Source organism: Amphibalanus amphitrite, unplaced genomic scaffold (genome assembly GCF_019059575.1).
Source record: "Amphibalanus amphitrite isolate SeventyFive unplaced genomic scaffold, NRLGWU_Aamphi_draft 001087F_arrow, whole genome shotgun sequence".
NCBI lineage: Eukaryota > Metazoa > Arthropoda > Thecostraca > Balanomorpha > Balanidae > Amphibalanus > Amphibalanus amphitrite.
The window spans coordinates 208,238-235,748 of NW_024882581.1; the positions used below are offsets into that span (position 1 = coordinate 208,238).

At 50.6% G+C, this 27,511-nt stretch overlaps 2 protein-coding genes across 4 annotated transcripts; both read left to right on the top strand.

Annotated features, from left to right (window-relative positions):
* Positions 1 to 351: 351 nt before the first annotated feature.
* Positions 352 to 13,726, top strand: LOC122369978 (DNA polymerase epsilon subunit 2-like). Of its 3 annotated transcripts, none has more exons than XM_043345179.1 (12): positions 352 to 369; positions 6,120 to 6,228; positions 7,760 to 7,907; positions 9,026 to 9,207; positions 9,509 to 9,739; positions 10,203 to 10,322; positions 10,471 to 10,612; positions 10,933 to 11,064; positions 11,420 to 11,520; positions 11,831 to 12,020; positions 12,443 to 12,619; positions 12,911 to 13,726. In XM_043345179.1, exons 2-12 carry the CDS (start codon positions 6,161 to 6,163, stop codon positions 12,995 to 12,997), a joined length of 1,578 nt encoding a protein of 525 aa, XP_043201114.1. In that variant the 5' UTR covers positions 352 to 369; positions 6,120 to 6,160; the 3' UTR covers positions 12,998 to 13,726. The 3 variants fall into 3 exon arrangements, with proteins under 3 accessions (XP_043201114.1, XP_043201111.1, XP_043201112.1); XM_043345176.1 differs by lacking the exon at positions 352 to 369 and adding an exon at positions 395 to 413 and having other exon boundaries at positions 6,122 to 6,228; XM_043345177.1 differs by lacking the exon at positions 352 to 369 and adding an exon at positions 3,887 to 3,904.
* Positions 13,727 to 15,958: 2,232 nt separating this feature from the next.
* On the top strand, positions 15,959 to 26,278 carry LOC122369979 (the record flags this gene model as incomplete). The annotated part of the gene is made up of 3 exons (XM_043345180.1): positions 15,959 to 16,322; positions 23,848 to 23,949; positions 26,238 to 26,278. Coding segments are annotated over exons 1-3 (336 nt in total), but the record flags the coding sequence as incomplete, so codon positions are not given.
* Positions 26,279 to 27,511: the final 1,233 nt, after the last annotated feature.

A 27,511-nucleotide genomic window follows, 5' to 3' on the forward strand; every position in this document is an offset into this window, starting at 1 on the left:
GAATCTGTAGCACTCGTGTAGTATTTGCACTAATGAACTGTCGCATATTTGATATACACCCGTGAACAAGTACCACAAGCCACAATATCGTGAATGAATACCACTGTGATACCACTGCTATTATTTGTGTTTTGGCGAAGTAATGCTAGCACGAACAATGAATCATTATTGAATACAATATTATTTTGGAATGAATGCTACAGGCTACATGCTACTAATTAAATGCGGAATAAGCGTTTCTAGGGTTAGCGATAAGTACTTGTCGATTATAGTTGTCCATCACTATTAGACTACCGCGCGAAAACAACACACCCCGACACAGTACACACCGCACTGGCTTGGCACTGGCAGGGGGGTGGAGTTATAACGGTAATGATATTTAATTATAATAATTATACGTTGCGGCTGATCCAGTAAGGATGCATGCTAATTTATAAGTTTGTTAGTGAACCGATGCTGATGCTGGATCCAAGAGAAATTGCTTATTTGTATTGCAATTGCGTGGGAAGGCATTGAAGGGCAATGGGCATCATCATCATCATTCAAGTTTGAAATGCATGCATGAGCATTAGGGTGTGTCACTAATCGCAATGCAAGGTGCTCCATCGATTTTATTGTGCTCCACTCATGTGGAAAGGGCGTGGCATTGTTAATTTCCCGCAAATTTTAACCCCCAGGCGGCGCCGAGCGAGAGAAGTTTGCCCTATCTCACAACATAGGCGACCCTAGCGCCCCTGGCGGCTGTTTGCGAAACTAACAGGCCGTTGACTGTATGGGCTTATCCCTGCTCTCTGTAAGCGCGTCTAGGGACAAATAATAGTATGGGCAGATTGCAGAGAGTGCAAGCTAATGACGAATACCTATAATGAATACAATATATTGTCACAGGGGCCCAGGAACATTCTTCAAGTTGGGGTGCAAGCCCAAAATACCTGACATGACGCATATGAAATAGTAGCGTAGTCAGGGGGTCCCAGGAGGCACGTGCCATCTAGTCCCCCCCCCCCCTATCGCATTCAGAGGACCCCTCGGGTCGGAGGGGCTCTGTGGCACCAGTTTACCGCTCAGGGTCTATGCTGGCCGTATTTCGATTCAGAAAGAATAGGGCTCGTAACAGCACCCCGTGAGTCCAAAGAAGCCTCACTAAATTGTCCATGAGGGCTACACGCCGGCTTCTGAAGGCTACTGGCGGCCTCTGAGGGCCCTTTACCGGCCTCTTATGGCCGCTAGCGTGCCTCTGAGAGTCCTTGCCAGCCCAAGAGGGGCCATATCTAGGGCCTTACGCCAACCTGTAATCAGTAATGGCCTCACACCAATGTCTCTGACGGCCCCATTACGACGACTGTGAGATTGAGGGCCCTCACTGGTGCTTCTGAGAGCCCACCCGGCCATAAAGACCCCTGCGGTACCAACTGACCTCTGAAGGTCCACGCTGACTATATTTCAGCTGAGAAAGACCTCACAGGTCTCGTAAGAGCACCTCATGAGCCCCTAAGTAGCCACACTAAGATCTCAGTCAGGGTCTACGCCGGCTTCTGAGGATCCCATAATGGAGACCGTGAGGGCCCTCAGCAGGGCCTCTGAGGGTTCACAACCAGCACCTCTGAGAGACCCACACCAGTGGTTCTAAGGGCCCATAAGGACACCACTGAGGGTCCCCCAAGCCAGTGCCACACCATTTATGCAACCCTATATTGGTGGCTCTGAGGTACCCACACCTGAGCCCCTGTGAGGGTTCGGCAAAAGCATATCTGACGGCCACCTACCTGCAACTCTGAGGGCCCTACACCAGAGACTGAGGGCCGCACTGGCGTCTCAGAGTACCTTGTCGGTATCTAAGGACCCCATAGGGCTTCTGAAAATGCCGCCGGCCTCTGTGGGCCCCTTGCCGGTCTGAGGTCCCCCTCCCCGGTCGTTGAGGGCCCCCTGCCGACTTTTAAAGGGTTCGCACCAGCAGCTCTAAGGGCCACACACCCACATGTAACGGACCCACACCAGTGTCTCTGAGGGTCTACAACGGCGTCTGTATTCTGTGAGGACCCTCACCGGCGCTTATGGGGGATTCACGCTAGCACCTCTGAGGGGCCACACGGGCGTCTGTGAGGACCCCACACCAGTGCCTCTAAAGGCCCCTAATTGGAGGCTCTGAAGGCCCTGCATCGGTGATACTGAGGGTCCTACCAAAGGCACAACACAAGCCATAAGTCTCCTTCTGAGTCCCACACGCCGCCCTCCCACCATAGGCGGCGAAACGGGGAGGGCACCGGGGCACCGTGCCCCCTCTGATTTGGGCATTTTAACATTAGCCCTATGGGCGTTGCATGGAAAGAATGGGACCAAAAGTCGGCAGTGTCCCCCCCCCCCCCCTCCACTTAATTGAAGGTGTTCCGCCGCTACTGCCTCCCACCGGAGCGAGTAAACCTGTATCAATCAACGACTTTACCACCGTTGTACGTCATAATGTTCTCATCACGCCAAATCAAATACCATCCGGAACCAAAATGGTCCAGTATAAAATCTGACCTACCAAAGTTATGATCAAGTTCAGATAAAATCAAAGTGGGATGACAATAGCAGGTGTTCTTAAATCGATGCCGAATCAGCAGAAACTATTCACATGCAAGAGAAATACCTTGTGCTGATGTTTATATAAAAACAGACATGTAGGTCCATAAAAGGGAGCAGAGATCCTTCATCGTTGCATCAATGTTGAGGGGGCGGCGCCCACTCGGCTCTCAAGTTGGAGGGGGGGGGGGTAAGCGCCCCCACTGCCCCCCCCCTGTTCCCCGGGGTCTATGCAGTGAACGACGCTACAAAAAAAAAAACATGTGACACCTAATAGCAGGCACTATGTATAAACATGCGCTCGTACGTATCCCGTCAGACCAGGACGGGGATCTGGGGTAGTACTATGCAATATACATTAACACAGAACTATTTCGTGCTTTAAGATGCATAACATCACATTTTCACCAACATTCTGAGTGCCAGACAAGCCAACAGCAAGGCGTCATTTCGGTAAAATGCATTTAATGATGATCGTAAGCTCACAAAGCATAGCGAGCGCAGTGGTCGATAAAACTTCCAACGTGCCAACGCTCGTTGGAGCAAGATACTAGCAATGCTTCGAAGAGCTGGAGACAGTCCGCCCGTCTACATGGATGCTTCCTTACGCCTAAAATACAGCATTGACTTATGACTTTCTAATCGTCCGGTGCTGTTATCGGCTGCTCGGTACCGCGTGTATGCTCCCTCATTCACTCCTGGTCACCCTTCGGTCACCCCTCGCTGGGTCGGGCCAGTCGGCTATTTTTATCCTCTTTCCGGCTAGGCCACCCGCTGAGCTCTCGCCGTGCCGCGCCGTCTGCGAGGGACCTGACCCTTCTGCCGGGACAGGTTTCTCCAGGTGTCTCCAAGGAGCCATCATAGCGCTAAGGGTGTGCTCCGCATACACATACATTGATTTTCGCCCTTACTAGCAGGGCCGCTGGCACGCGTTGGCAGCGCCCTGCGGGCATTTTTTCGCTTAGGGTCATTTTGTGGTAAGGAGGATCAGAAAATCACCCTTCCAACTTTCTCCAGGCCTGGGTGTTTTATCGAGCGCGCCTGAAAACGCACAGTGGACCGAAATCACACTTCGATTGCGTTACTTCGTATTAGGTAATACGATAAAAAGTCCGCTCTTTTCTCAATCAATAAGGACAAGTGCGTTAAAGCACACATACAAACTTTTGAATTAGAAGCTTTAAAATGCTAAATTTCAACATCTCTAAGCTAATGATAATCGTTAGTTGCTTCAGACTTTGGCACGAACACGTAGGCATTCAGATCCACCGTGCGACCGGTCACCGTATGCAGTAGTGTGATGGTGTGAGTTGGGGAGTCAAGGCCGTGTGGGGAGAAGGTGAGGAGATACCGGTGTGCCGACGCGGCGGATGGCAGTGAATTTTCAGGATAGGTAGCAAAAGGCTCATTCCCAGACGTTGTGCCAAATTTTGCGGCGCTACGCGACACCAACTTTTACGCTATTCGCAAAAAAAAACTTAGGGAGGCTGCCCCCCCCCCCGCGCCAGGCGAGGGCTAAGTTGGAGACAGTGGTGGGACTAAGATGTTCGTTGGAGCAACTCCAAGCATTTTATCGACCTCTGAGCGAGCGTGTTAGTTCAAAACATTGCCGCTAGGGGCGCTGAGGTCGCTAATGCTGAGAGATAGGCCAAAGTGTCGGCGGTCGGCGCCGCATGGGTGTTAATATTTGGGGGAAATAAAAAATGTCACACGGTTTCTACGTGTCTGGGGCACGATAAAATCAGTGGAGCACCATGTTTTGCGAAAAAAGTGCCCAAAATGACACACCCTAATGAGCATAGGTGGAATACTTGGTAAATGTCAAGTTTAAGTCCTAAGAAGATTTCATTGATAAATTTTTCATATTTTTACATTATTTGACATCCTGAATCCAAAAATGATACTCATATGTCTCGCAAATAAAAGAAAAAACATAATCAAACCTGACCTAACCTTACCTACTTACCTATAACCTACCAACCTACAACCTACAAACCTACCCTAACCTAACCTAACCTACAAACCTACCTACCTACAACCTAAAACCTACAAACCTACAACCTAACCTAACCTAAAACCTAAAATTTTTGCTGTTTCATATTCGTATCAAAAGCGCCACAATTGTAGTTAGGACCTAAACTTGACATATACCGGAATACTTTACTTGGGTGGAACTTATTGTTGTGGATTATTCTGCCAGCCTCAGCCTCTTGTTTATATGCTCTTGCTTTTCATGGCTGTTTAAGAAGGTATAGATAGATGCTGTTCATGTTTTTTGGTTAGTTGTTACCTATGACAATTTGAGGCAAAGTCATTGTCCAATGTTGATAAGTTTTAGTATATTTGATAAAGTGAAGTGATCATTCCACCTTAACATTAGTTTTGAGTTGCGATAGCAAATTGGGGTCTGTGGCCTGATATCGCTGGTCTGGGCAGTGGGCATTCACAACATCAACATGAGAAATGCTGTAAATCCGAGATTAAATTTCAGAGCTGCATTTTTCAGATTTTAAGGGGCTTATGCATTTGGATGCCCCCTTAGAATTTGTGATATCAGCACAGTTGTAGTGATTTTTAAAACCTAATACTAGAAGAGAGCTGTTGCTGTGGCCATATATTCTGCTTTGCGCGCAACATCTGCCACGCCTAAGTTTTAAGATACCAAATTATTGTTGCCAAATGATGTTATGGGAACAGCTGAGGCTCCAAGAAGTAGACAAAAGTAAAAGTAATATCTTTAAAACCAGTGAATATTTTTCAGTGAGATTCGGTACATTTATTCATTTTTGCTTTTCTGAACCACAGTAATCACTTTCATGCCAATTCATGGACTTTTAAAGGTGGGAGGGTCCCTTTTATGTCTACTGAGCATGCTTCAGGTTACAGGTATATGTTGATGCACTGGACATAAATTGTCATCACTAAATTCTTATGAAAAATGATCATCATAAGTATGGAAAATGAGTGGGCACCAGTGACCAGCAGAGTAAGCACTAAGATAAAAACATTTTTAGCAACTGACACTTTTGACTTGGCACCAACATGCACCAAGAGAAGTTAATGCAGGGTAGAAGAGAAGGGGCTTCTATACAAAAATGGCTGCAAGTTAATCAGCTATGGTGTTGTTGAGATATGAGACTCCCAGAAGTATTGCAGGCTATGCCAGACTGCTATTACTTGCACGTTTTGCTACTTTGATTCTAAAGACTTACTTTGTTGTAAATTTAGTCTAACCTTCAGTTACAAGTAAAAAATAATAGATATGCTCTGGCAGCTTTGTATTTTTTATGGCTGATGAGTGAATAGTAATAATATATTGAACTTGGATGGGAAATTGATCAAAGCTTTCAAGTTCACTGGTATTCTAGGTCTCTTCCTTTTTTACTGTAAAATTATAGTCAAGCTTATTTTAAGACTTAAGGGTCAATATGACATTTTTTGGCACCTGTTGTCACTACTGCAGGTCACCACCTAGTGTCGTTGATGACTTCTTCTGATATCAATGCATAGTGCATTTCTTCATCCCATTTACTATTGACACATTCTTGTTTCAGAAAAAAAAACATAATAAAAGAAGACTTCCATAATCTCCGGAATGGAGCGTTCAGCACTGAAGCACAGTGTCAACTCTACCTTCAGGTTGAATGGATACACTCTTAAAAAGTAAAATATTCTCATTTTTCTTTAAAAGTATTATATTCTGTTCTCTTTGTGCACGCTATGCGATTATGAGAGGTATATTAGTTTTTGCTTATTAACTTAGAGTCCCCAAATATAAAGTGTGCTAAATTTGAAAGCAGCTTTGTCAACTACCAACAAAAGTTTTGAAACAAGATGTTGAACAAAGTCTTCTAAGGTACCTTGACATGACCTTCACATGATATTTGACACCCATCATAAGCCATGAGCAGTGCTGGAAATGAGGCCGCTTTCTGGTCCCGGCGTTTTATTCTCAGGGTGGGTTACCCCCATCTAGCGCTTAGCCTTTCGGGACCCACTCAGGGTCGCGGCTGTTTTTCACCGCTCGGCCCATTCGAGATGCAAAGTTGATAGTCCCACGAAGTTTATTTGGGGCATCTTAATATACGACTCCGAAATTAATCGATTCTACAAAACCTTTTTCTTTCATCAATATGCATACATTTAACAGTAACTCCAGACTAGGCTGGTTTGGCTGGCCCTAAATAATCTTCGTTTGGCTATTAACTTTGCATCTCGACTGGGGCGAGCGGCGAAAACAACCGCGACCCTGAGTGGGTCCCGAAAGGCTGAGCGCTAGATGGGGGTAACCCACCCGGAGAATAAAACGCCGGGACCAGAAAACGGCCTCATTTCCAGCACTGTGCAGTTGGGGCAACCACGATTTCACATGTCGGCATGTTTCTACTCGGAGAAGACCGGAAATTCGCGGATAATGTGCGCTGACAATGCATACACTGAATCACCATTCTGCCCTGTCTCATCTCAAGAAATAGTCATAAGTGAAATGTCATCCCAGTCAGGGCCATGAACTTTTCGGAGCAGGTGTAAAATAGATTAAATCGAAGGTACTGAAAGCTGTGCTATCGTGCGAGGGTACTGACGTGATTGGCCATTTTTACGTGCATTACATGTATACTCTCGGAAACAAGGGAGGGCGAGTTGTCCAATCGACCTTTCCCTTCGCCTAAGTGCGATCTATAATCACCATAAAGGCATGAAAGGAAAAAGAAATAGTGTGCCTTGAAGTGTCAAACTTGTGGCTTTAAAATTTATCTGCTAAAAGATGTTTGAAATGCCTTGATTGGGCAAAGTGCTGAAATTGTGTCACCTACTTTCCAGATATTGTCCTTTTGATATGCTCTAAGCTCTTAGATCAAAAGTAAATAATGCAGCCTATTACTTCTTACTGCGTTTAGGAAGTACAGCCCACCGCTAAAGTAATGTAGGGTTTTACCAATCTCAACGGTTGGCTTTGACTGGCGATTGTTTCATGCGGAGTGATCGAAAAGAAGATGTCAATAGCTAAAGTTGCAGATGCAAGGGTGACGATACATATAAGCTACATTCAAAGTTTCATTGTAGTCTGGTTAATCGTTCCTAAGCTTCAGAAGCAGAACATACCCATGACTGAAACCCCACATTACTTCTGCTGTGGACTGTACATTTAGCTGTCACGATCATATCTGTCACGTTTGACTGACTTTGTTTCCAGCGATGCGGCCAACTATATCGTGGAGGCGCTGCTTCAGGTGGGGGAGCAGCAGAGGCAGCTGTGGATGGACAAGATCCTGGCCACTGTGCAGAAACAGCCGCTCGACACGGCCATCATCGGCCGGGACCTGGTCCGCGACGTGCTGCAGGTACTGCACTGCCGGCATCTGATTCGTCAGACAGTCTGAGTCGTCACTTTTGTGAAATAGAATCCAATTCGTCACTTATACACGTGAAATATACCAGTAAAACGCCTTTTGGGCGAAGAACGAGCGAGCGAGATAGTGAGCCCTGCACGTGCGGGAGGGCGATAGGGTGCTTCCAACGGGCTTGCGCAAAGCACCCTTCTAACCGGTCGCTAGCGGTGTGCCAAATTTGAACGCAATCGGCCCAGCCGTTCCTGAGATCTGGAAGCGGCATTCTGCACGTGCGCACGTGCAAACGGGGTCCAAAATGACTTTTGCACGGCACCCTACTAACTGGTCCCCAACCGTGTACCAAATTTGAGCGCAATCGGCCCAGCCGTTCTCGAGATCTGGAAACGCCCCCTGCACGTGCGCACGTGCAGTAGCACCCTAACCGCAACACATGGGAATGCATTGCCTGGTGGGTGCCTACCTGTATGCCAAGTTTCAGCGAAATCGCCCCAGTAATTACCGAGTTACTGAAATGGGAACAAATTTGGCACCTCTTATTGTTGTATTTTGCACGTGCACTGGGGGTGACCCACATGCTTCGAGAGTATCCTATTTTGGGTAGAAGGGATGCTGCTACCCTACAAAAATTACCGGAAGTCAATCGCCCAAGCGGCTGCTGAGATATGAGCCTCTCAAAATCACTACTTTTGCAAAACAGCTTGAACACCCTTGACTTTTCACGTGGCACGTGCCACGACGGTCACTGAGATGTATCAAAAGTAGTCAATTACGGGGTAGAAGGGATTGGGCTACCCAACAAAAAAGACCGCAGGCCAATCGGTCCAGCGGTTGCTGAGATATAAGCCTCTCAAAAGCGTTACAGGCCGGGCCGGGCCGGGCCGGGCCGGGCCGCTCATACTGAGATTTTTCCGTTATATTGAAAAGACTCACTTCGCTCGCTGCGCTCGCTCGCTCGTAAACATTTAATACGACCGTGGCGCAGCGCTGTTTTTCCTTTTTTGGCGTCTTGCAATTATGCCTGCATGTCTATCATAACAGTTCAACGAGTCGCGTTCTCACATCAGTGGTGCCATCACGCTAAATTGCGTCATTTTCCCGCCGGCCACCAGAACTGCATCCGGGAGACGCGCGGGGAGGTGGACTTCTTCATGGTGTTCGACGCCTTCAGCGTGCCCGGCTTCAGCTACTGCGTCAACAAGCAGAAGTTCCTGAAGGACGAGCTGCTGGGTCTGCCGGCCGGCTCTGTGCTCCCCGACAGCGTCGCACCCAAGGCGGAGGTCTTCAGAAATCGGTGAGCTGACGGGACTGAAATCAAAGCCGGTGACCTGTGACCATGCTCGGAAACTTAACGCTTAGGAATGTGCTACGTGGCTGCTTAGCTTGGATTTTGTGGACAGCTAGGTTATTTTTGTGATCATTAAAACACAATGCTTCGAGTAATAATACTTACTGTTGCAAGTACTCGCTAACGTCCAGCTCCAGTACGCCACGATAAACTCAACATTCGCCAGTCATCTCGTTTCACATGGTGCACGCTCGGCTCGCTGGCTGTCCCATCCCCCACGTCCCATCACCCCTCTCCCACCCATCAGGTACCACCTGATCCAGCAGCGGTGTCTGCGGAACGAGCTGTTTGGCGGCACGGACGCCAGCGGCGGCGGCGGCCGGCGCCGCTTCCGTCTGCAGCCGGTCGAGCTGCTGCTCGGCTCGACCTCCCGGCTGGAGGACGTCCTAGTGCTGGGCATGCTCACCCAGCTCACCGAGGGCAAGTTCTTCCTGGAGGACCCCACGGGCGCCGTACAGCTGGACCTCGAGCACACTAAGTAGGTGTGGTGGGGTGGAGGCGTGGTGGACCGCGGGGACTATTACTTCACTAGTCGTGGTGTGGCGGGACAGGTGCCGGGGGGCGGGAATGGTGCCGATAGGTAGTACGATAGCCGTAAAATGACTAAGCTGAAACGGGTTAGGAAAGGCTTGTAAGTCACTATAAGTAGCGTCGTCAAGATCACTTAATTTATGGTTTTATCGACTAATGCGTGTCGACTTTTTGATGGGATGGTTGTGTTACCGCTGAGTGTTTCACTGGCCATTAAATGCTCACAAAAAAGAACATTCTTATTATATCTGGATAACCATTCGTCGTCACTGTGTGCTGGTGTTAAATGGCACAGTGATCGAGATGGATTTGACTTCTTATTGTGGTGCTCAGACATTAGCGGGGCGTGTTCGAGCGTGCACGTTTCAGGTTCCGTCGGCCTGTTTAACCCAGGCACCTCTGTCCTCCAGATTTCCGGTGGGAATGTTCTCCGAAGGGTGTTTCGTCCTCTGTGAGGGCAGCTACGATGACAACATCTTCACCTGCTCCGTCATGGGCTTCCCGCCGGCCGAAGACGCCGAGACATTCCGGTATGCAGTTCCGACTCTGCCATTCTCCCATGTTACGATTCTTCATTGATTTTTTTTGCGTTTTATTTTATCGTTTTTCTTTCGTACTGATTTTTGACGTTGGCCTACGTTTGACCCTTTCTATTTGATTTTACCGTTCTTTTTTCAGAAATCATTTCGGAAACCAGAACATGTTTGGTGGCTCGAACCACATATGCGCTCGAGCAAACACAGAACTGCAGTCTGTAGAGAAAGAGCTGGATGGCAGCATGTTTGTCTTTCTCTCAGACGTGCTCCTAAACCAGCCGCAGGTTCGTTTTGTTATCACTATTGCATATTTTACCGTCGCCATATAAGCCACTGTTTCAACGACTTTCAACGACTTAAGCAACTTTAAACGGCTGTTTTCGATACTACTTCATGAGTATCGATCACTATAGCAGCTTGTGTCCCAACTCCCAACCCTCAGTTAGCCCTTTCGTGATCGCCTATAAAGTGTGGCCTATCAATGTTATTGGGTGTAATCGTTCTATTTTGGCCTCTGTGGTTGATTTGCTCGTAGCATAACTAGTCTATGACTCGCCCGACCCTGTCATAGTCTCAGCTCTGATATCTGACCCGCTCTGGCCAGGTGATGGACCGACTTCGGAGACTGCTGGACGGCTTCAAACACTCGCCGCCCACGGCCTTCGTCATGATGGGCAACTTCACGGACGCGCCGCGCGATGCCAACAGCTACCGCGAACTCCGCAAACACTTCACGGTGAGCGGCGGTCGCCTGTGAGAGAGGCGGACACTGGCACTGCGCAGCGGTGGGGTGTTGAAAGTACACCCTGGTGACTTGCTCGAACGCTTTATGTATAAATAACAGCTCGCATGATGGGATCGTGTGTGAATATCGCAGCTGTCGTTGACAGATCTGAGCCGTGTCGAGACCAATGCAGCGTCTCCTTCCGATGAGTGGTCGATCTGGTGCGCCTTTTACCGCTCACCGGCGCCCCTGACCGTCCAATAGAAATTTTGTCCGTCCGTCAGCGGCCACGATCTTAAATGTTGGGCATTATGTAGCAACCCTTCCGACTCTCATGACGTCCTCCCGATTGCGTGTCTTCTGGCAGACCCTGGCGGAGATGATCACCAAGGTGCCAGAGCTGCGGGAGTCTCGGTTCGTGTTTGTGCCCGGCCCGACCGACCCGGGCATCGCTCCTATCCTGCCCAGGTCAGTTAGCGAGCTAGTTTGTGTGTGTTTGGTGCTCAGGTTTGCAGTATTTGGCCAGTGTGTGTCTGTTGGACCGTGGGACGACCGTGCTGGGGTCTGATAGGACGTGAGGTCAGTGTGAGATTCGGACAGATCATGAGGTTATATTGCGTGCGTATCGGCAGCTGCTAGGGGTGTTTAGAAATTTGCTCTTGCTTGTCATTTGTCAAAGTTAGAGTCTGAGGAAATCGGCATACCTTTTGCCCCTAAATGTGTCACTCGCCGTACTAATTTGCCCGCCGACTCACTCTAACCCTGCCCCCCTCCGCAGACCGCCACTCTCCGCCTACATATCGGAGGAGTTCCGGAGACGAGTGCCCAACTCAGAGTTCACCACCAACCCGTGCCGGATACAGTTCTGCACCCAGGAGATGGTCATATTTCGGGAGGACGTGCTCTCGAAGCTGTGCAGGCACGGCATCTACTACCCGACCGAAAACTGTCCCGACATCCCGCCACACGTAAGACGATGGGGTGGGAGGGAACAGTGCTGTAGTCAGTGGATTTTCGGTGACTCCAACTGCGACTCCGACTTCCAAAATCATCTCGACTCCGGGCAGATTAACTGTCGACTCCGACCGATTCCGACTCCAACCCTGCTGCCCTGGCAGGTCTGCAGAGTCGATAGATTTGGTTGATCCCGACTCCAACTCCGACTCTGGCTTCTAAAATCGACTCCGACTCCGACACGGCGACGCGGTATCAATTTGCACAGCTTCATGCTTTTCAATAAGAATTGTTTGGAGTGATTTCATGGTCATCACTGATTAATAAATGAAACATTGTTCCCGGGTCGTAAGCGTTCACGAGCGTTAAAGCCCTTTGTAATTTTTATCCACGGTTTCCGTACTCTGACCGTCTGTCTCCCGTTTCTGTCCGGCAGTTTGTCACCACGCTGGTGTCGCAGTGCCACCTGGCGCCCCTACCACCGCACATCTGTCCCGTGTACTGGCAGCACGACCGGGCCCTCCGACTCTACCCTCTGCCCGACGTGGTGGTGTGCGCAGACAAGTTCGATCAGTACACCATCACCAAGCTGGGCTGCACGGTGCTCAACCCGGTACGGAATGGGGAGTTAGCTGTAAGGCGGGGTGGGGTAGACTTTGGTGTGTGGGTTACAGAGAGGAGAGAAAGGCTTTGGTTTGAGTACAAGCTCGCTCAGGGAGCTCGGCTGGTAGCTTTGGTCATCGCTACTTGTCTTCCTAATGAGGACGTCCTGAAGTTAGTCAGTGGTTGCACAGCACAATAACAAGAACAGAATATGAAGCTGATTGTGTCTATCATGCGAGTGCCTTTTAAATGTGTCATCATCAGTCTTTCGCGCACCGTTTGACGCTCCCTTCTTTCGCAGGGCTCCTTCCACAAGGACTTCATGTTCAAGGTGTACCTGCCCAGCACACGGACGTGCGAGAACTCTCAGGTGGGCGACGACAGCTGATCCCTTCTCCCCTACTATCGGTTAGAGTCTCAGTATCGCCCATTACGCCAGATCAGCGAAGTGTTGGAAGCTCACAGTGTGCCTTATATGGAAGGCATAAAGGTTTATGCATCCTAGCGTCTTCATGCGTCACACGCGGGCTAACGCGGGTACGGCCGGTTTTCTTTATCCGTATGGGAGAAGAATTGGCTATGCGCTATGCTTTTCGAGGGCAAGACACAGCGGCAGACGCGCACAAGTCATAGCTGATAGGTCTGACGGGCGACTGAAGAGCGGTTGCCGTGAACGATGCCGTGAATGTTAAAACGTAAATGATACCGTAAATGGTACAGTGCTGTCACAGCACGATCTAGCAGGCACTCTTCTGCGACGAGCTGGTCCCGACGCCAGGTGCAGCGATCGCCGTGGCGATGGCAAATTGAACGGTATACCGGACCATTGACAGTGCCGGCATCCCTTCTGGGGTGACTCCCGAATCGGTGGGAGGTGGTGTCTCCCCGCATCCACCAGGTGTCTCTGCTGTGGTGGCCACTAAGTCCTGTTGGACAGACCAAAAGCGTATGCTTGTCTCTGTGAACTGTGTATGTTTTAGTGCATTCCAAATGTATGTTTTTGTACGTGTGTATTTCCTGTCGCCTTTAGATGATATGTACAAACGACTGAGGTGTTTGTGAGTAGCGATTGAGAGGTATTGTTTAAAATGAACGAAATACATACGACGTACTTTGATACGATTCATTTTGGGTTCCGGAGGTTGGGGCTAAAGACAAACGACATAAAAATGTGAGAATCGTGTTGAATGATGATTTGAACACATTTCTAATTCCAAACCATGGTAAGTGAATTATTTCTAAACCATGTGAGTGACGTGGCTAGCATAATGGGTGGATTTTGTCCCATTTGTTTTTGTTTTGTTTTTTTGCGCCGACGGCATGTAATGCAAATACTACTTTGACGTCACCCAGCAGGAGCTAGTTTGAATCGGCGCATTTAAAACATGAAAACTTATGTAAGGATGGAGCGCACTGCGCAATATGTCTTGATCACCTATGTGATCGTGGTTACGGGACCCGCCGAAATAGTGCACTGGGGTGTGGGCTCTAACACGCCGTGCCCTGGCGGCTAACACACTGGATAGCCATGTAAGTTAGCGGGCGTGTGTCGCGACATATCGTACATACTACATACGAGTACCGTGGCACTTGGCAGTGGCACACTCCCCGGCAGTGCGTACACTCCCGGTGCGTCGGTATGTGTACCAGCAACAGTAACGCCAAGCTGCAGAGTGCGTTATATAGTGTACCACAGATAGCTGAGATGTTAATGATGTCAATAACCAATATGCATTCCATGCGTGATACGTTTAGTTAGGGAGGTCATTTTGAGTGCAATGTTATGACCCGATGTCATCTCTCACGAACTGCAAGGCACACAACCACCATTGACCAGGCACTCGCCACTCGCTGTTACCATCGGCTGAAAAATGGACTAACACACTGCCTTGTGCATGAGGTCACAACAGTGCCATGTTCGCGCACCAGGCACGGGCCCGTCGCAGTCGCCGCGCTGACACGTCACCGGACAGTCAGGTGCGGGGCTGGCTGACGGGTCGCCCGCCGCGGCGGCGACTGTGGCGGGCTGAATACCAAATCAGCTGCGCGGCCATTCCGGGTCGGCGTCGGCGCGTCGCTCTACTGGCGACGGAGCGTCTGCTTTAGTGGTGTGACCCGCGCCATCAGGTCCAAGGGGCTGAGTCTGAGGGTGACCCGCACTTTCTGTCTCAAGGTGCTGGGTCAGTGGTGTCGGGTGACCAGTGTCTCCCGATCTGTGAGTCTCAGCCATCCTGTAGTCTGCACTCCGGCGACCCTCGTCTTCAGAGTTCAGGCCCTGGTATACTGGAAGATCTCATGTTCCTGGGCTGCTCCATTTATTCCCCTCGGAGTCGCTCACCGTGATGTTTGGTCCTACTTAAGTTTTTTGTCCCCCAGGAAATTAAACCAGTTTTTGCGTGGCAATGGAATGAGAAGACGGTGCGATGGGCTGAGTTGGCCACCCGTGTGGCTCAGTTCACACCGAATGACAGGTTGCCGAGCCGTGCTACTGCTGACGGTCACAGGAGCTGTGAGCATTGGTTACCGGTCACCGTGCAGTCCGGAGTACGAGGGGAGGGAGAGTGGTCGAAGAAAAGGTTGGGTATCTGAGAGATTGAAAATAGCGGATGCAGACTAACTGAGTAGGCAGTAACCCCCCGACAGCAAATTAGGTATTCCTTCGCAACAATGCTCTCGCGGCCCGCTAGGAAGTCGTAGCCGCCTTTAAATAGGCCAACCAATGCCCAATACACTCGGATAGCGGGCAGTGGCAGGTCCCCATAAGCCCACATCCATCACGGTCAACCTACCATGTGCCTTCCCCTCCGGACCTTCTCCCATTCAGTCCGATTCCATTGATACCCTGCCCCGCTGTGCCCGTTTACCCACCGAGGATGTTTGCTCTGTTGTTCGACCCTCTCGTCCGCCTGTCTGACCGCTCCGCCCTGCCATCGGCTCACGTATCCTAGCTGTTTCCCCTCATCATCCCAGTGAGCTCTCCTGTGTCCTGAGGCTTGCACGGGCGTCGTAAGATGCCGGACAGACGCGCACATATTTCTCAATCATCTCCGAGGTCTGTGGGTGTACGCCGTTCCTTCAATGTAATCATCCTCCCCAATATTGTCTCTCTTCTACACTATACACACACAGTTACACACAGTTGTATACTGCGCAACTATAAACATCAAGAGGTAATAAATATCGTACTTATGACACCCTCTTCGATGGAAGCTGCACCCCCAAACGCGCAGCGCTGGCGCCGCCTGTGCGCTCCGCGTACCTGGCTGACGCTCCGTGCCGCAGGCGGGCGGCGGCGGCGGCGGCGGCGGCGGTGGTGCCTCGCGCTCCACAACAGGTGCGCCGCGCGCCGCGTCCAGACGCGCCGAGCCGTCTTCCCCACGTGCTGCAGCGCGTGCGTGCTGCGTGCGTTTCGTGCGCGCGTGAGTGCTGTGTCCCGCCGGAGCGCGGCGCTCGCCGGGCTGTGTGAGCGCGAGCGGTGTGAGACGGTGATGCGCCTCTGAGCTCGTCTCTGAGCTGCGCGATGCTGGTGCGCCGGTCGGCGGTGGCAGCGGCGCTGCTGACCTGGGCCGGGGTCGCCGCGCAGGCCCAGGACGGCGCGGCCGAGTGCGGCTCCGGCGCCACGGCCGCCGCCGTCGTGTTCGCCGTGCTGTTCCTACTTACAGTCGGTGCTCTGGGATTCGTCCTCTACAAATACGTCTGGAAACGGCGGCACTGTGAGTAGCCTTCTGTATCTCAGACCGTGTGATACTGCAGGTCAACGCTCATATCCAAACGATCAACCAGCTTTCACGTATCCGTCCGAAACCACAAACCTGATTTGGCGCTGCGAGCACATATTTACATACCATTGTGTGCGCCGCTCCGCGGGCGGGTTTCCACTGAAACTGGCGGATTTCCGTTGAGATCGGCTATCGCGGGCGAGTGTGGAATGTTTGCACGCGTCCCGGGTGCATGGTGCGCCTCACGCGAAACCATGCACGCCGCCTGTGCATGGTTTCGTCGGGCAAGGGTTGCTACAATGCGCAACAATGCCAGCATTGAAGCCACAATACCTGAACCCCTGCTCAACCGTCTGCACCTGCGACTGTGCCGCTTGCATGCTGTCTTGCACGTCGTTTTGTATCCATAACGCGTGACCAAGCAACTTGCCGTCTTATGTCTTCCATTTTTAAAAGCACAATATGGCAATCCAATGGATTAGCGCTGGAGGTATTCTCTTTTTACTATTCCACTACGTTACCGGCCTTGAAGCAGTGACACCACACGGTTTGTAGTGAAGGTGGAGAAATAATCCCAGATTAGAGGGCGGAAAATTTTGATATGATGCGCCAAATGCAGCATTCCGGCCCGTGCGACCGGAGGGCGGGGTCACGGGTCCGGGTGACGTAACGGACCGATCCGAGCACGTGACTCGTGAACCGTGACGTAATGCCAGCGACCCGTGACTTCACACAGTGACCGAGTGACCGACAGAACTGACCTGGTCGTCTAATCACCGATGGTTTCCTTCTTTGTACGAATTACAGAAACAATCTTTATATGATCTCAGTTTGTTTATTGGTGCAAAAATCCACTGTAACATTTAATTTTCTTCACTGGCACAACCAAACCGAAAGTCTGGTGTAACTGGAAACCTGATGATAATAATACTGGCAAGTCTTCGACTTCTCCAGCGTAATCGTAAGCAGACTCATCACCATCTGCATGCGCCGGGTCTCTGCGTGTGTAATGTATGCGGCACGGCCGAGACTCTAACGAGGTCAGTGGGCTCTGGCGGCCTCTGCGGCGCCGCTGCATACCTGCCGGACCGCCTCTCGCCCGGGGCAGCCCGCGGCCGCACAGGGGTGCATACCATCACGGTCTGTCCGACAGGGAGGGTGTCGACTGCCCGAGGGTGCCGGCCGCCCGCTCCCACTACCCGCCTGATTGGCTCACCGGCTATTAGCTCTGGTGGATGGAGGCTGAGAGGGCGCCGCACCCCGCCTGGGTGTGTCCGTCAGTCGTGGTGGCCATACTAAACTCGGCAGAGGTGACTGGTGGTTCTTGTATAAATTTGAGCTGTGCGGTTGGCTCTGGTAGGTTAGCAGTCACTCCAGTCTCCAGCAGTGCGCATTTGATCAAGCACGTTTTCCATGTATTCCTCTCTCATCACATCTTGTCACATTTCGCTTCCCTTCTCTCCTCTCCTCTCCTCTCCTCTCCTCTCCTCTCCTCTCCACTCCTCTCTTTTCCTCTCCTCTCCTCTCCTCTCCTCTCCTCTCCTCTCCTCTCCTCTCCTCTCCTCTCCTCTCCTCTCCTCTCCTCTCCTCTCCTCTCCTCTCCTCTCCTCTCCTCTCCTCTCCTCTCCTCTCCTCTCCTCTCCTCTCCTCTCCTCTCATCTCATCTCCTCTCCTCCTCGTCTTCTCTCCTCTCCCTCCCTAATTCTATGACCGCCTCCACCTCCGGCCCGGGCCGCTGTCTGGAAAGTCTCGGCGCCTAAAATGACATGCACCGTCGCATTCCGACGCGTCCTTCCTCGCGGCGGGCCGGGCCGACGCTCGGCGGGGCCGGCCGGTCGGCGCTTCACCGTTCCGGCGACCCGGTCGCGCTGGCTGACCGGCTGAGGTCTTAGCACCACCGGACAGAGATCGTCTGCAGAGGTGATGGTGGTAGTTGGCACGGATATAGATACAGAGCTGTTTTTATTTGTGGTTAGCTTTGGTGTACGTAACCGGACGGAACTATTAATCAGAACTATGTTTCAGCTCCAATGAATGCAACTGTTTCGACCGGCCCAAATCGAGCCGATGGCTGTGATATGGCTGTGACATCTTGCAGGCTCATGTATTGTTGAAGTTTTATCGTACAAAGACCCGTGTCCTGATCGCTCTGAGAAAACGTTACTGTTTATAGCTCTACGAATGTATGTAGCTGTTTTGTAATCGGTAACGCAGTCGTCACCTTTCATTTCCGTTCGCTGCTCTTCATTGGGGAAAATAGGGAGGGTCTGGTGCATCTTGATAGTGTCAGTTTGGAGCAGGCAGGAAGGAAATGTGCCTGACAAAACATCTCGCTTCGTTGAATGTTCCATTGCTGTTTCTGCTTATGTGTCTTCTTTAGTGCTTTCGGTTGCAAAGCTGTTCAGTGTTCAATGGTTCACCTGCAGTTTTCATACGGTATTGTGAAGTGATCCGGCACTGAAGACTACCGATGAAAGGGCACCGAATGAATGGGCACCGAGCCTGGAAGACTGTAATATAAAATGGAAACCCAACACCAAAGACCTCAACACAAACTGCACCAAAGACTATTGTTAGTAAACGTCCAACTTGAGACTGTCATGAGCTTCGCACCCAGAAGACTGTAACATAAAACTGGCACATAGCACAGGAGAATCCGTTATTGCATTGGTGCCCAGTCTAACACCGTGGCGTGAGCACCAAACACTGGAAACTGCAACGCCGAACAAGCGTCTAACAGAGGAGACCAGCATATAACGGGTATAAGCACTGGAGACTCCAACGCCGCATGGTAGGTAGCACTGGAGACTCCAACGCCGCATGGTAGATAGCACTGGAGACTTCATTGCTGCGTGAAGTGTAACACCAGAGACTTCCACTAGGTGAGGAAAATAACCGGTATTTCCAGAGGATGCATCTAGGAATAACACATTCCATATGTAGCCGAGAGAGCACAACAGGATGCTATCATAAATACTAGTGTGTACGTACAGCGTGAAAAATTGGTTCGCCTTATTGCGAGCGGAAATACACAACACTTACATCATGGCAGCACACCTAAAAGTTAAACCGGTTTAGCAGATGAAAAAGTATACATGGGGGCCAAAGCAGCATAGCCACATGACATCCTTCTGCACACATTATCCTGTCTAAAACAAAACTCACCATTGTCATCAACCGGGAAAGTCAATTACCAATTGCCAATTAAGAGTGCTGTTTTAAAAATATATTGATACTTGACTACTCCACAATAGAGGCAGCAGGAGCCGTCAGTCCGGTTGACATGAGCCTGTTGTCTTGGCCAGGGGACGGCAGAAGTTTGGCAGAAGTGGCAGTGACAGTGTACGGACGACTCAGTATTCAACCTTCAGACAGATCAGTCACGCTCGTCGTATACGAGCCACGTGATAGCCAGGCCCCAGATACCCCCAAACCCACGTGACTGAACCGGGCCCGGCTGGGTGTAGTGACCAATGTGATCACGTGGCCTGTTCGACAAGCTGCGCATGTCGGCTGCCGCAGTCACGTGACCCGTATGGCGCATTCTTTACCCGGACTGTCGACATTCCTGAGTCACCGGTCGCGTATTCAGACTGGGCTCGCGATCGGACCTGGAGGCCACGCCGCTTGGGGAGCCATGACTGTGCGGGGCTGCCGTCTGCATTCTGACGATACATGCTTCTCTCGGAGCAATGTATGATTCTCCTGGAATGATTCGTAATTCGTATTGATCGGCTATTAGGCATGCATATCATACGTTTGCATACAACGAAGCCTCTGCTCTGGGCAACTTTAAGCAATAGGAAGTAGGTATTGAAAGCTAAGCCCGCTGGTGGATGTGGAAGCAAAGCGATCTCCACACGAACCATCATCTTCCCGGCTCCACTATTTCACGGATAAGCGCTCGGGCCGACGGTGTCTTTTGTTCCTGTTCATGGTTCCCGGACGGCTTCACGTCGGTCGCTGGCTCCCACACCTGCCGCCTGACCCGCTTGTGGTCGGCGTTCGGCACTGCAGGTCAAGTCTCAGAGCTCGGTCACGGACAAAAAGCGAGCGCTGTGTGAAATGTGCCCGTGAGGCGCTGTAGACAAGTGTGTTTCCAATGCCACTTGCATTGTGGATAGTGGGCAAATCAGTGCTTGCTCTTCCGCCTGCCTTACATAATTGAAGTTTTCCTTTTCATGTTGGACGGCTAGTGTCATGGCAATATTCATTGAAATGCACTGCCACAGATAACAGTAGTGCTACTGTTATCTGTGGCACTGCTTAATGCTTATTGCCCATGTTCTAAAAGGACCAGTTAAAAATTCAGATGCATTCATCGGAAAAATTCAGATCAGATTCATCGGAAACAAAACACATCCGCCTTTCCACCGTGTCCGTGCACTCGCCCGACCATAGGTATGTGATCGTCCGTCCTTTCGTCCGTCGGTCCGTCACCACCCGTCCGCCCTTCTATCCGTTCGCCTTTCCGTCTGTTTGCCCGTCAATCCGTCCATTCACCTGCCCAACGTCTTATCCTTCCATGTCGCGGAGGCGGCGACTGCGTATGGGCGGGACGGCGGCTCCCCACCCGAACCGAATCGGAGCGGAGCGGTGGACCTCCCGTGGAGGGGTCCGCTGAGAGGCCAAACAGCCCGCTCCGTTCGGCTACTCGGCAACTTGTGGGATAAACAAGCCGTGGGTAGCGATTAGTGGCCATTGGGTAGCCGGCGCCGAAATATAGCTGACACGCTGACCGATCGATGAGTGGGGTCCATGCTACTTTCAACGCTGATACAGGTGGATAATGGGAATAAATATGTGAGTATGATGCACCTTGTTGTAAAGTAAAAACATACTTGCGCAATTATAAGGTCAAAAGACTTTTACCGTCGCATTTGCATAAATTCATTCGGTGTTTATCGTGCTATAAGATGAACTCCTTCAAATGCTATGTCGTTATGTATGATTGGAACGCTTTACCATCAATGAGTCTCATCATAGACATCATGAACAGACAACTTGATACATTCCCGTCAGGCCGTCATGCAATGTCCGTCATTTCACGTCTTGCTGCACCTTATCATCCCCTCTCCCTAGTTCCCAGCGTCCAAATGAGACATTTATACCGTCCCGCCGGCTCGGCAGGAGCTCCGTCAGCGCGTCAGCGCGTGACTGCGCTGACACCGTTGGAGGTGCTTCTTGTGGCCCATCTCTGCTCTGAGACGGGCCGCCGGGGCCGCCGGCTCGGCAGCGCCTCTCACAGCTCTCAAACTCCAGCTCCACGCTGAGATCGACAGCCGCAGCGAATCGACAGCCGCTACTGGAGCGAACGGCCCACACATGGAGCCGATTTGAGAGCCACTGAACGATGCCGTGAGATAAAAAGGCTCGCTCTGCCGCGACAGCCGCCCGAGGGAGCAACTGATGACTCCACAGAGGTCTGTGGGATTCCTCGGAGCTCGATGATGACGAAATATCGAACTCCATCTCCTGACTGCCTCCATTCCCCCAGGCTGACAACCTCACGCACGTTCGCCTGAATCGGTTCCTCCCCGGCTACCTGTCCGCCCAGCCCGGCACATATTCTGACCGCAGCCGCCGCGACGCTCTGCCGACCGCCGTCTGCGGCTGGCCACTCTCTGAATGAGGTCGGCAGCCAGAGCCAGGTGGCCCGTCCGGCCGGCCCCGCTCGGCGGCGTGTCCGATCGGTCGTCTGAGACGTCCATTCATGCTCTCAGCGCGCGCTGGCTCTGTGAAACGACTGACCGGTGGTAACGGCGGCCCGTCAGACTGGGGCCGAGACGGTGCTGCGTCCTCAGGTAATCCCTAACGGCAACGGTAGCCGTCGGACCGGGGGAGAGACGACGCCATGCGTTCCTTATGTAATCCATGAAGGACGAGGATTTGCTACACAAATAGAAACTCGTTTTGGTGGACAGAAATGCAGGTCGTCACAGGAACATTCCAAACACGGGAAAATGGACGGCGGAAAGTTGATCGGCAGCAATGCAGTATCGTAACCGGAACAAATTTGTAGATACCGTTCAGTGGTAGCAGCTATTTCAACCATTTACGTCATGGTTTGGAATGTGTGATGGGGACGGATATAGCCATACGAAGTGATATCAGAGTAAGCTATTGGATTTCAAAATGCGCTAATAAAAAGCACGATCACCCCGCTTCAGGAAATGGAAAAAGACGGAACTTCTCAGGTAGCTGCCCGTGCAATTTCAGCTGAAATTAAAAACAAAGTGCAGTCGTTCTTTAGCTCATTGGCTGCAAATTGGTTGTACCTAATTAGTTTGACCCATAATTTATTTAAACTGTAAACCAGTATCCATTCAACAGATTAACAAACAAAAGTCCTCCTCACCTGCTATTCGGAAAGCGACCGGATCTATCGTAAAATGAATGATCGCTTGTAATACAAACGGACGCTTCTATACCACCATGGGTGGCCTTCCAGAAACCACCGGAGGACTACGATATGCTTCTTTGGCGCACTGTAGTCCCAGGGTATCGGTGACATATGTAGCGGCTGGTGGCGCGTGAGAAGACGTGACTGAACTGAAGTCTGAAACGGTGACTGATTAATGATATCTGCACTTACTGGCACGGCGTCCAAAGAGACGCCCGGTGTGGTCGCTAACGTGGTGAGAGGTGATTGATGTTTGGGAGAAGAGAGAGAGAGAGAGAGAGAGAGAGAGAGAGAGAGAGAGAGAGAGAGAGAGAGAGAGAGAGAGAGAGAGAGAGAGAGAGATAGAGAGAGAGAGAGAGAGAGAGAGAAAGGGAGAGAAAGAGAGAGAGAGAGAGAGAGAGAGACCAGATGAACCGATGAAGATATGGCCTCTCTGTCATGCATGGCATGTTCCGAGGATGCTCACCAGGGGAAGTTATTTGTGGTTTATTCCATCGCTGTTTACTCAGCTTTACGTCGACCTCCATTCAGCGGCTCGGACTCTGTGGCCAACTTTTTCCGGTGCTGGTGTGTCTGGTGTGAGCATGCGGCTAAAGCGGCGCGCCTCTGGTCTAAACAGTCGTCTCTGACACACCTCTTCCTGCACAAAAACAGCCGCCGCGTCCGTCGGGGCCAGAGCGGCGCGTCGCGCAGCGCCATACATCGTCGTTAACGTCGCAAGAAGCACCGCCGACCGGAGCGAGACGCGCAGTTACCGTACTCCGCCTGCTGTCCCGGCCCGGCGAGATGCACATTTACCGTAGTTGGGATGACTCCACCTTCCTCTGGGGTAAACCAGTAAACAGTGCACTCGGTACACGCCCCGATTGTGCGTTCCTCCTATTTCTGTTTGTTACACCCAAGCCGAATTAACACCGTGCGGTGCAATGCTGCGCCGCCCGGCGTTCATAGCACCGTCACCCTCACTATGTGCCAGGTTTCCCGTTTCCCCGCCCATGTCCCCGACCCTGCACTCAGCCACTCACCACCAGCGACCAGCTCGTGTTTCGGGCCCCTCTGACGGTACCGTCTGTTCTATTATCTCCCTTTGACTGAGTTCCACCGTTTGTGTTTCAGATCCCGCGCTGGAGAAGGTGGTACTAGGAGAGAGCGGACACGATTCCAAGTTCGCCTTCGATAACCCATACTTCGAGGGCGATGACGACATCGGCAACAAAAGTAAGTAACAATTGAAAGCTTTAGCTTGCATTATGCTATATTTTGTGCTGCCCAAAATTATGCTGTTTGGAAGAAATTTTATCGTGAAAATTTAGGCACTTACTTTAGTTTGCAGATTGCCCTCACAGAAGGCTGGACGGTTTCTTCTTCACTGTAGTTTTTCTTCGATGAAATTGGTGTGGTGTGTTGTGTATTTTAAGCGCTTTGACAGTGCAGCAATTTACCTACATGGTAGAATAATAAATCGGCATGATTCGACGAAATGGTGGGCCCTGCACGACACCGTATTTTTCTTGTTGAGCATGACGTCAACATGCATTCAATGTGTTGTCTTACAATGTAGAATTTACAATGTAAAATGTGAACCATCAATTTTAAAAACTGTCCTTCATATTTAATTACACCTCAAGCAGCTACTATAAATATCTGCCATGACCCGTAATTACCCTTTCAACGTGCGCTTTCATCTAAACGAACGGTGTTTGGTAACTAATGTAAACGGCTATTTAATATTCCTGTTGGGGCGCCATTCGTCTTGGAGCTGGCGTCGGCCGGGCACCATCGCCGGCTTACATCAGTATTCCAGCGCCGAATGCAGCCCCACCACGCCTGGCATTTGTATGAGCGTGAGTGTATGTATGTATGCTACCCTCCTGGCACTGGGCTGGGCGGCGCAGTGCATTTCGTACACACCGCCGCGTTAGTCAACCCCACCTCAGTCACAGACGGCGCCGCCGGTGTCTGGTCTGGTGATCGATAGGCACTCAGGTATCAGGAAAGTGAGAGGGTGTTCGACTCGCTCAGTTGCGACGCTCAGAGACAGTGAGCGATATGTGTGCTGCGGGGGCCCCACTACTCGGAAGCAGCGCCTGCTCGTTGATCAGGACCGGCATGCTTGTCGGTCTGTGTTGCGATTACACCTGAGATAACCGAGCATTTGCGGATGAATGATAATTTTATTGCGGCTCAAATTTATCCCCTAAAAATATAGGGTAGACCAGTTACTTTAAGACGCAAAGTGCGTTCAACGAAAGACGACTTAAAACTCATGTCCGGTTTATATTCAAAATTTGAAACAGGTAATGTAGTTTCAGTTATGTCACTCCCGGAAAAAAATCCTAGCATGCGCTGGTTTCCGACTAGCATCGGTCAAATGTCTGGTGGCCGGGATCCGGTCCTACAGGGCCAGTCAGATTCCTGTCGCACAGGTATGCACCCGTCCCTCCCCACCCGTCCCTCCCCACTCCCCCAGCGGGTAACGTATAATCCCGGGGCGCCTCGCGCGCGGCTGCAGCGGGGCCTCTGGCCGGTGGTGAATGGTCCGCCCCGTGCTGCCACGTGTCCCGTGGCCACGTGCGGACACTGATCGCGCAGCCGCGGTGGGCATGTCGTGCAGGGGACACGGGCGCCGGTGGTGGGACGATTTGTATCGCTGTCAGCGTTTGCAGGGAAAGGCGGCTGCCCGTGGGAATGACATGACGAGAGTCATTCTCGGGAGTTGCAATGCGGATGAGCTGTTCAATAACACAGAAGGTGCGGCTGATAGAAGCAATTTGAAGATGCAGGAAGTCAAAAGACAGCAGCACGGAATGTAAATGAGGCTAAAAACACCACCATATACGAAAGGAACATCTCCCGGAGAAAGCGTCTCCACTCTGTACTCTCGTAGACTCGTTTCACGACCCACGAGGGATTCTTTCTTCAGGTAATGCCGCTGATTTAAGGCAGTAGCCTGCGTAGAGCCCTTGCAGCCACACACTTATGTACTGGCCTATAGGCGCATGCCTAGTAGGTGAGCTCATACCCACGATACTCGTCCGTCATACCGGACCCATGTCCAGTCCACCCAGCTGTGGCTGAGCGGCATTGCGTGCCGAAACCGACAGTTCAAAGTCCGGCCGGAGCCAGAGTGGGCAGGCCAGCTGACTTCAGCTGCACAATCCTACTGACATTCCGGCAACACACCCACAGCACTGGATCACGCACCGCGAGTTTTGGAGAACGATTCGCCTCCGTCGGACAGTGACCCGAGATAGAATCCCAGAGAAACGGCTTGGGAAAAGAGGAAGGGTGATTATCCTCGCCACACAACTCTTCCTTGGTTGAGTCACCTTCAAGTAACTACTGAGATTAGTTGATTCGTATTACTGATTTATTCTTGTTACCGGCTCATGACTGCCGTAAATCCTTCAGTGTCGCTTTCCTGGAATGGACTGTAGCAGTGATAGGAAGTGTGATTAACCGGAGATCGTCTGGTATGTGCTTCTAACCGTGCTCTCGTCTTCCAGGTACTCTGCCTTCTACAGATGTCCTCGTGGCTAGTGAAAAGGTGAGTCAGTTCTTAGCTACTCCTGCCTCCGAGAATTCAGTTAACGAGTAACGACATACTAACAAAGATAATTATGCAATAAGTACACATATGTACATGTGCATAAATACATAGTTCATGTATCAAATTTATTTGGTAGGTATGCATGATGAAGTCTGAGCTGTATACGACCATTCCTCTGGAATCTCACAAAGAGTAAAAAGCATGAAAAGGGCATTGTCCGATAAAACACAATTACCTGCCTCGGTTTTGTCTTTGAAATTAGATACGCATAAATCTTGCAATTCATAATGATTCACAATGTTTCTCACCCGATAACGTGTTTTGTAATGATTTATGCGTTCGCACACCCATTCACTATCTATCTGCAAGTCCATCAATCACACACGTGTTATTTCTGAGTGGTGTATAAAGGTGATAATTACGGGGTTCCGCCTGGTGCACAGGAATCCTTGAGAGAGACTCAAAAGGAATTTGAGAAGACTGCCATTTTAATTTTCATAGCTAGCCAATGTGGAATGAGGGGGCAACTAATCTATATAGTTCAACTTGAAGTCTTCTTTGTAATTCAGATTTCAAATCCATGTACCGTGCAGATCTACTATTGCCTCAGCAAATTTTACAGAACGGTGGGAAGGACCTCAGTATGTGTTCTTCCGGAACTTTCACGACCTGTAAATATGCGCTGTAAGGAAAGACAAGAGTGTTGAATGCAAAGAACATGCACTAAATAGTAAATATACTTTGTCATCCAAGAAATTCCTAGTAGAGGTGGCAAAATGTGGACCCGAGGACCCGGTCCAAAGGACCAGTCTGGACCCATATGGGTCCAGACCGGTTCCTGGAAATTTTATGACGGGTCCAACCGGGTCCTACCATAAACTATAGTCCGTTTTTCTTATCTTTAGACTTCACTCCAAGATGTTTCGCAAGATATGCACGAGACAAAGCATGGCTTAGAAAAAATCAAGCCCTTCGGAAACAGAAAATATTGCCTTGAAGCCTGGAGAGTGGCGCTCTTGGGTGCGGCAAGTGCAGATTTGTAGTCTCACAAATGTGTATTACATAAATAGGTAGGTACTTATACCTACCTGCTACAAAAATTAAGTTGGATAAAGTTTGGTATGCTAACCGAACTATCGATCCGATGAATTAAAGGGTACCTATAAAAGCGAATATCACTTGGAAATGAACTATTCTGCAAATGGACACAAGTCATCATCAGTGACTTTA

Excerpts from the sequence above, each read along its gene's own strand:
- LOC122369978 (XM_043345179.1), top strand. The coding sequence starts at position 6,161 with ATGGAGCGTTCAGCACTGAAGCACAGTGTCAACTCTACCTTCAGGTTG. Across the intron at positions 7,908-9,025 it reads TGGTCCGCGACGTGCTGCAG|AACTGCATCCGGGAGACGCG; the intron begins GTACTGCACTGC and ends GCCGGCCACCAG. Across the intron at positions 11,521-11,830 it reads ATCGCTCCTATCCTGCCCAG|ACCGCCACTCTCCGCCTACA; the intron begins GTCAGTTAGCGA and ends CCCCCTCCGCAG.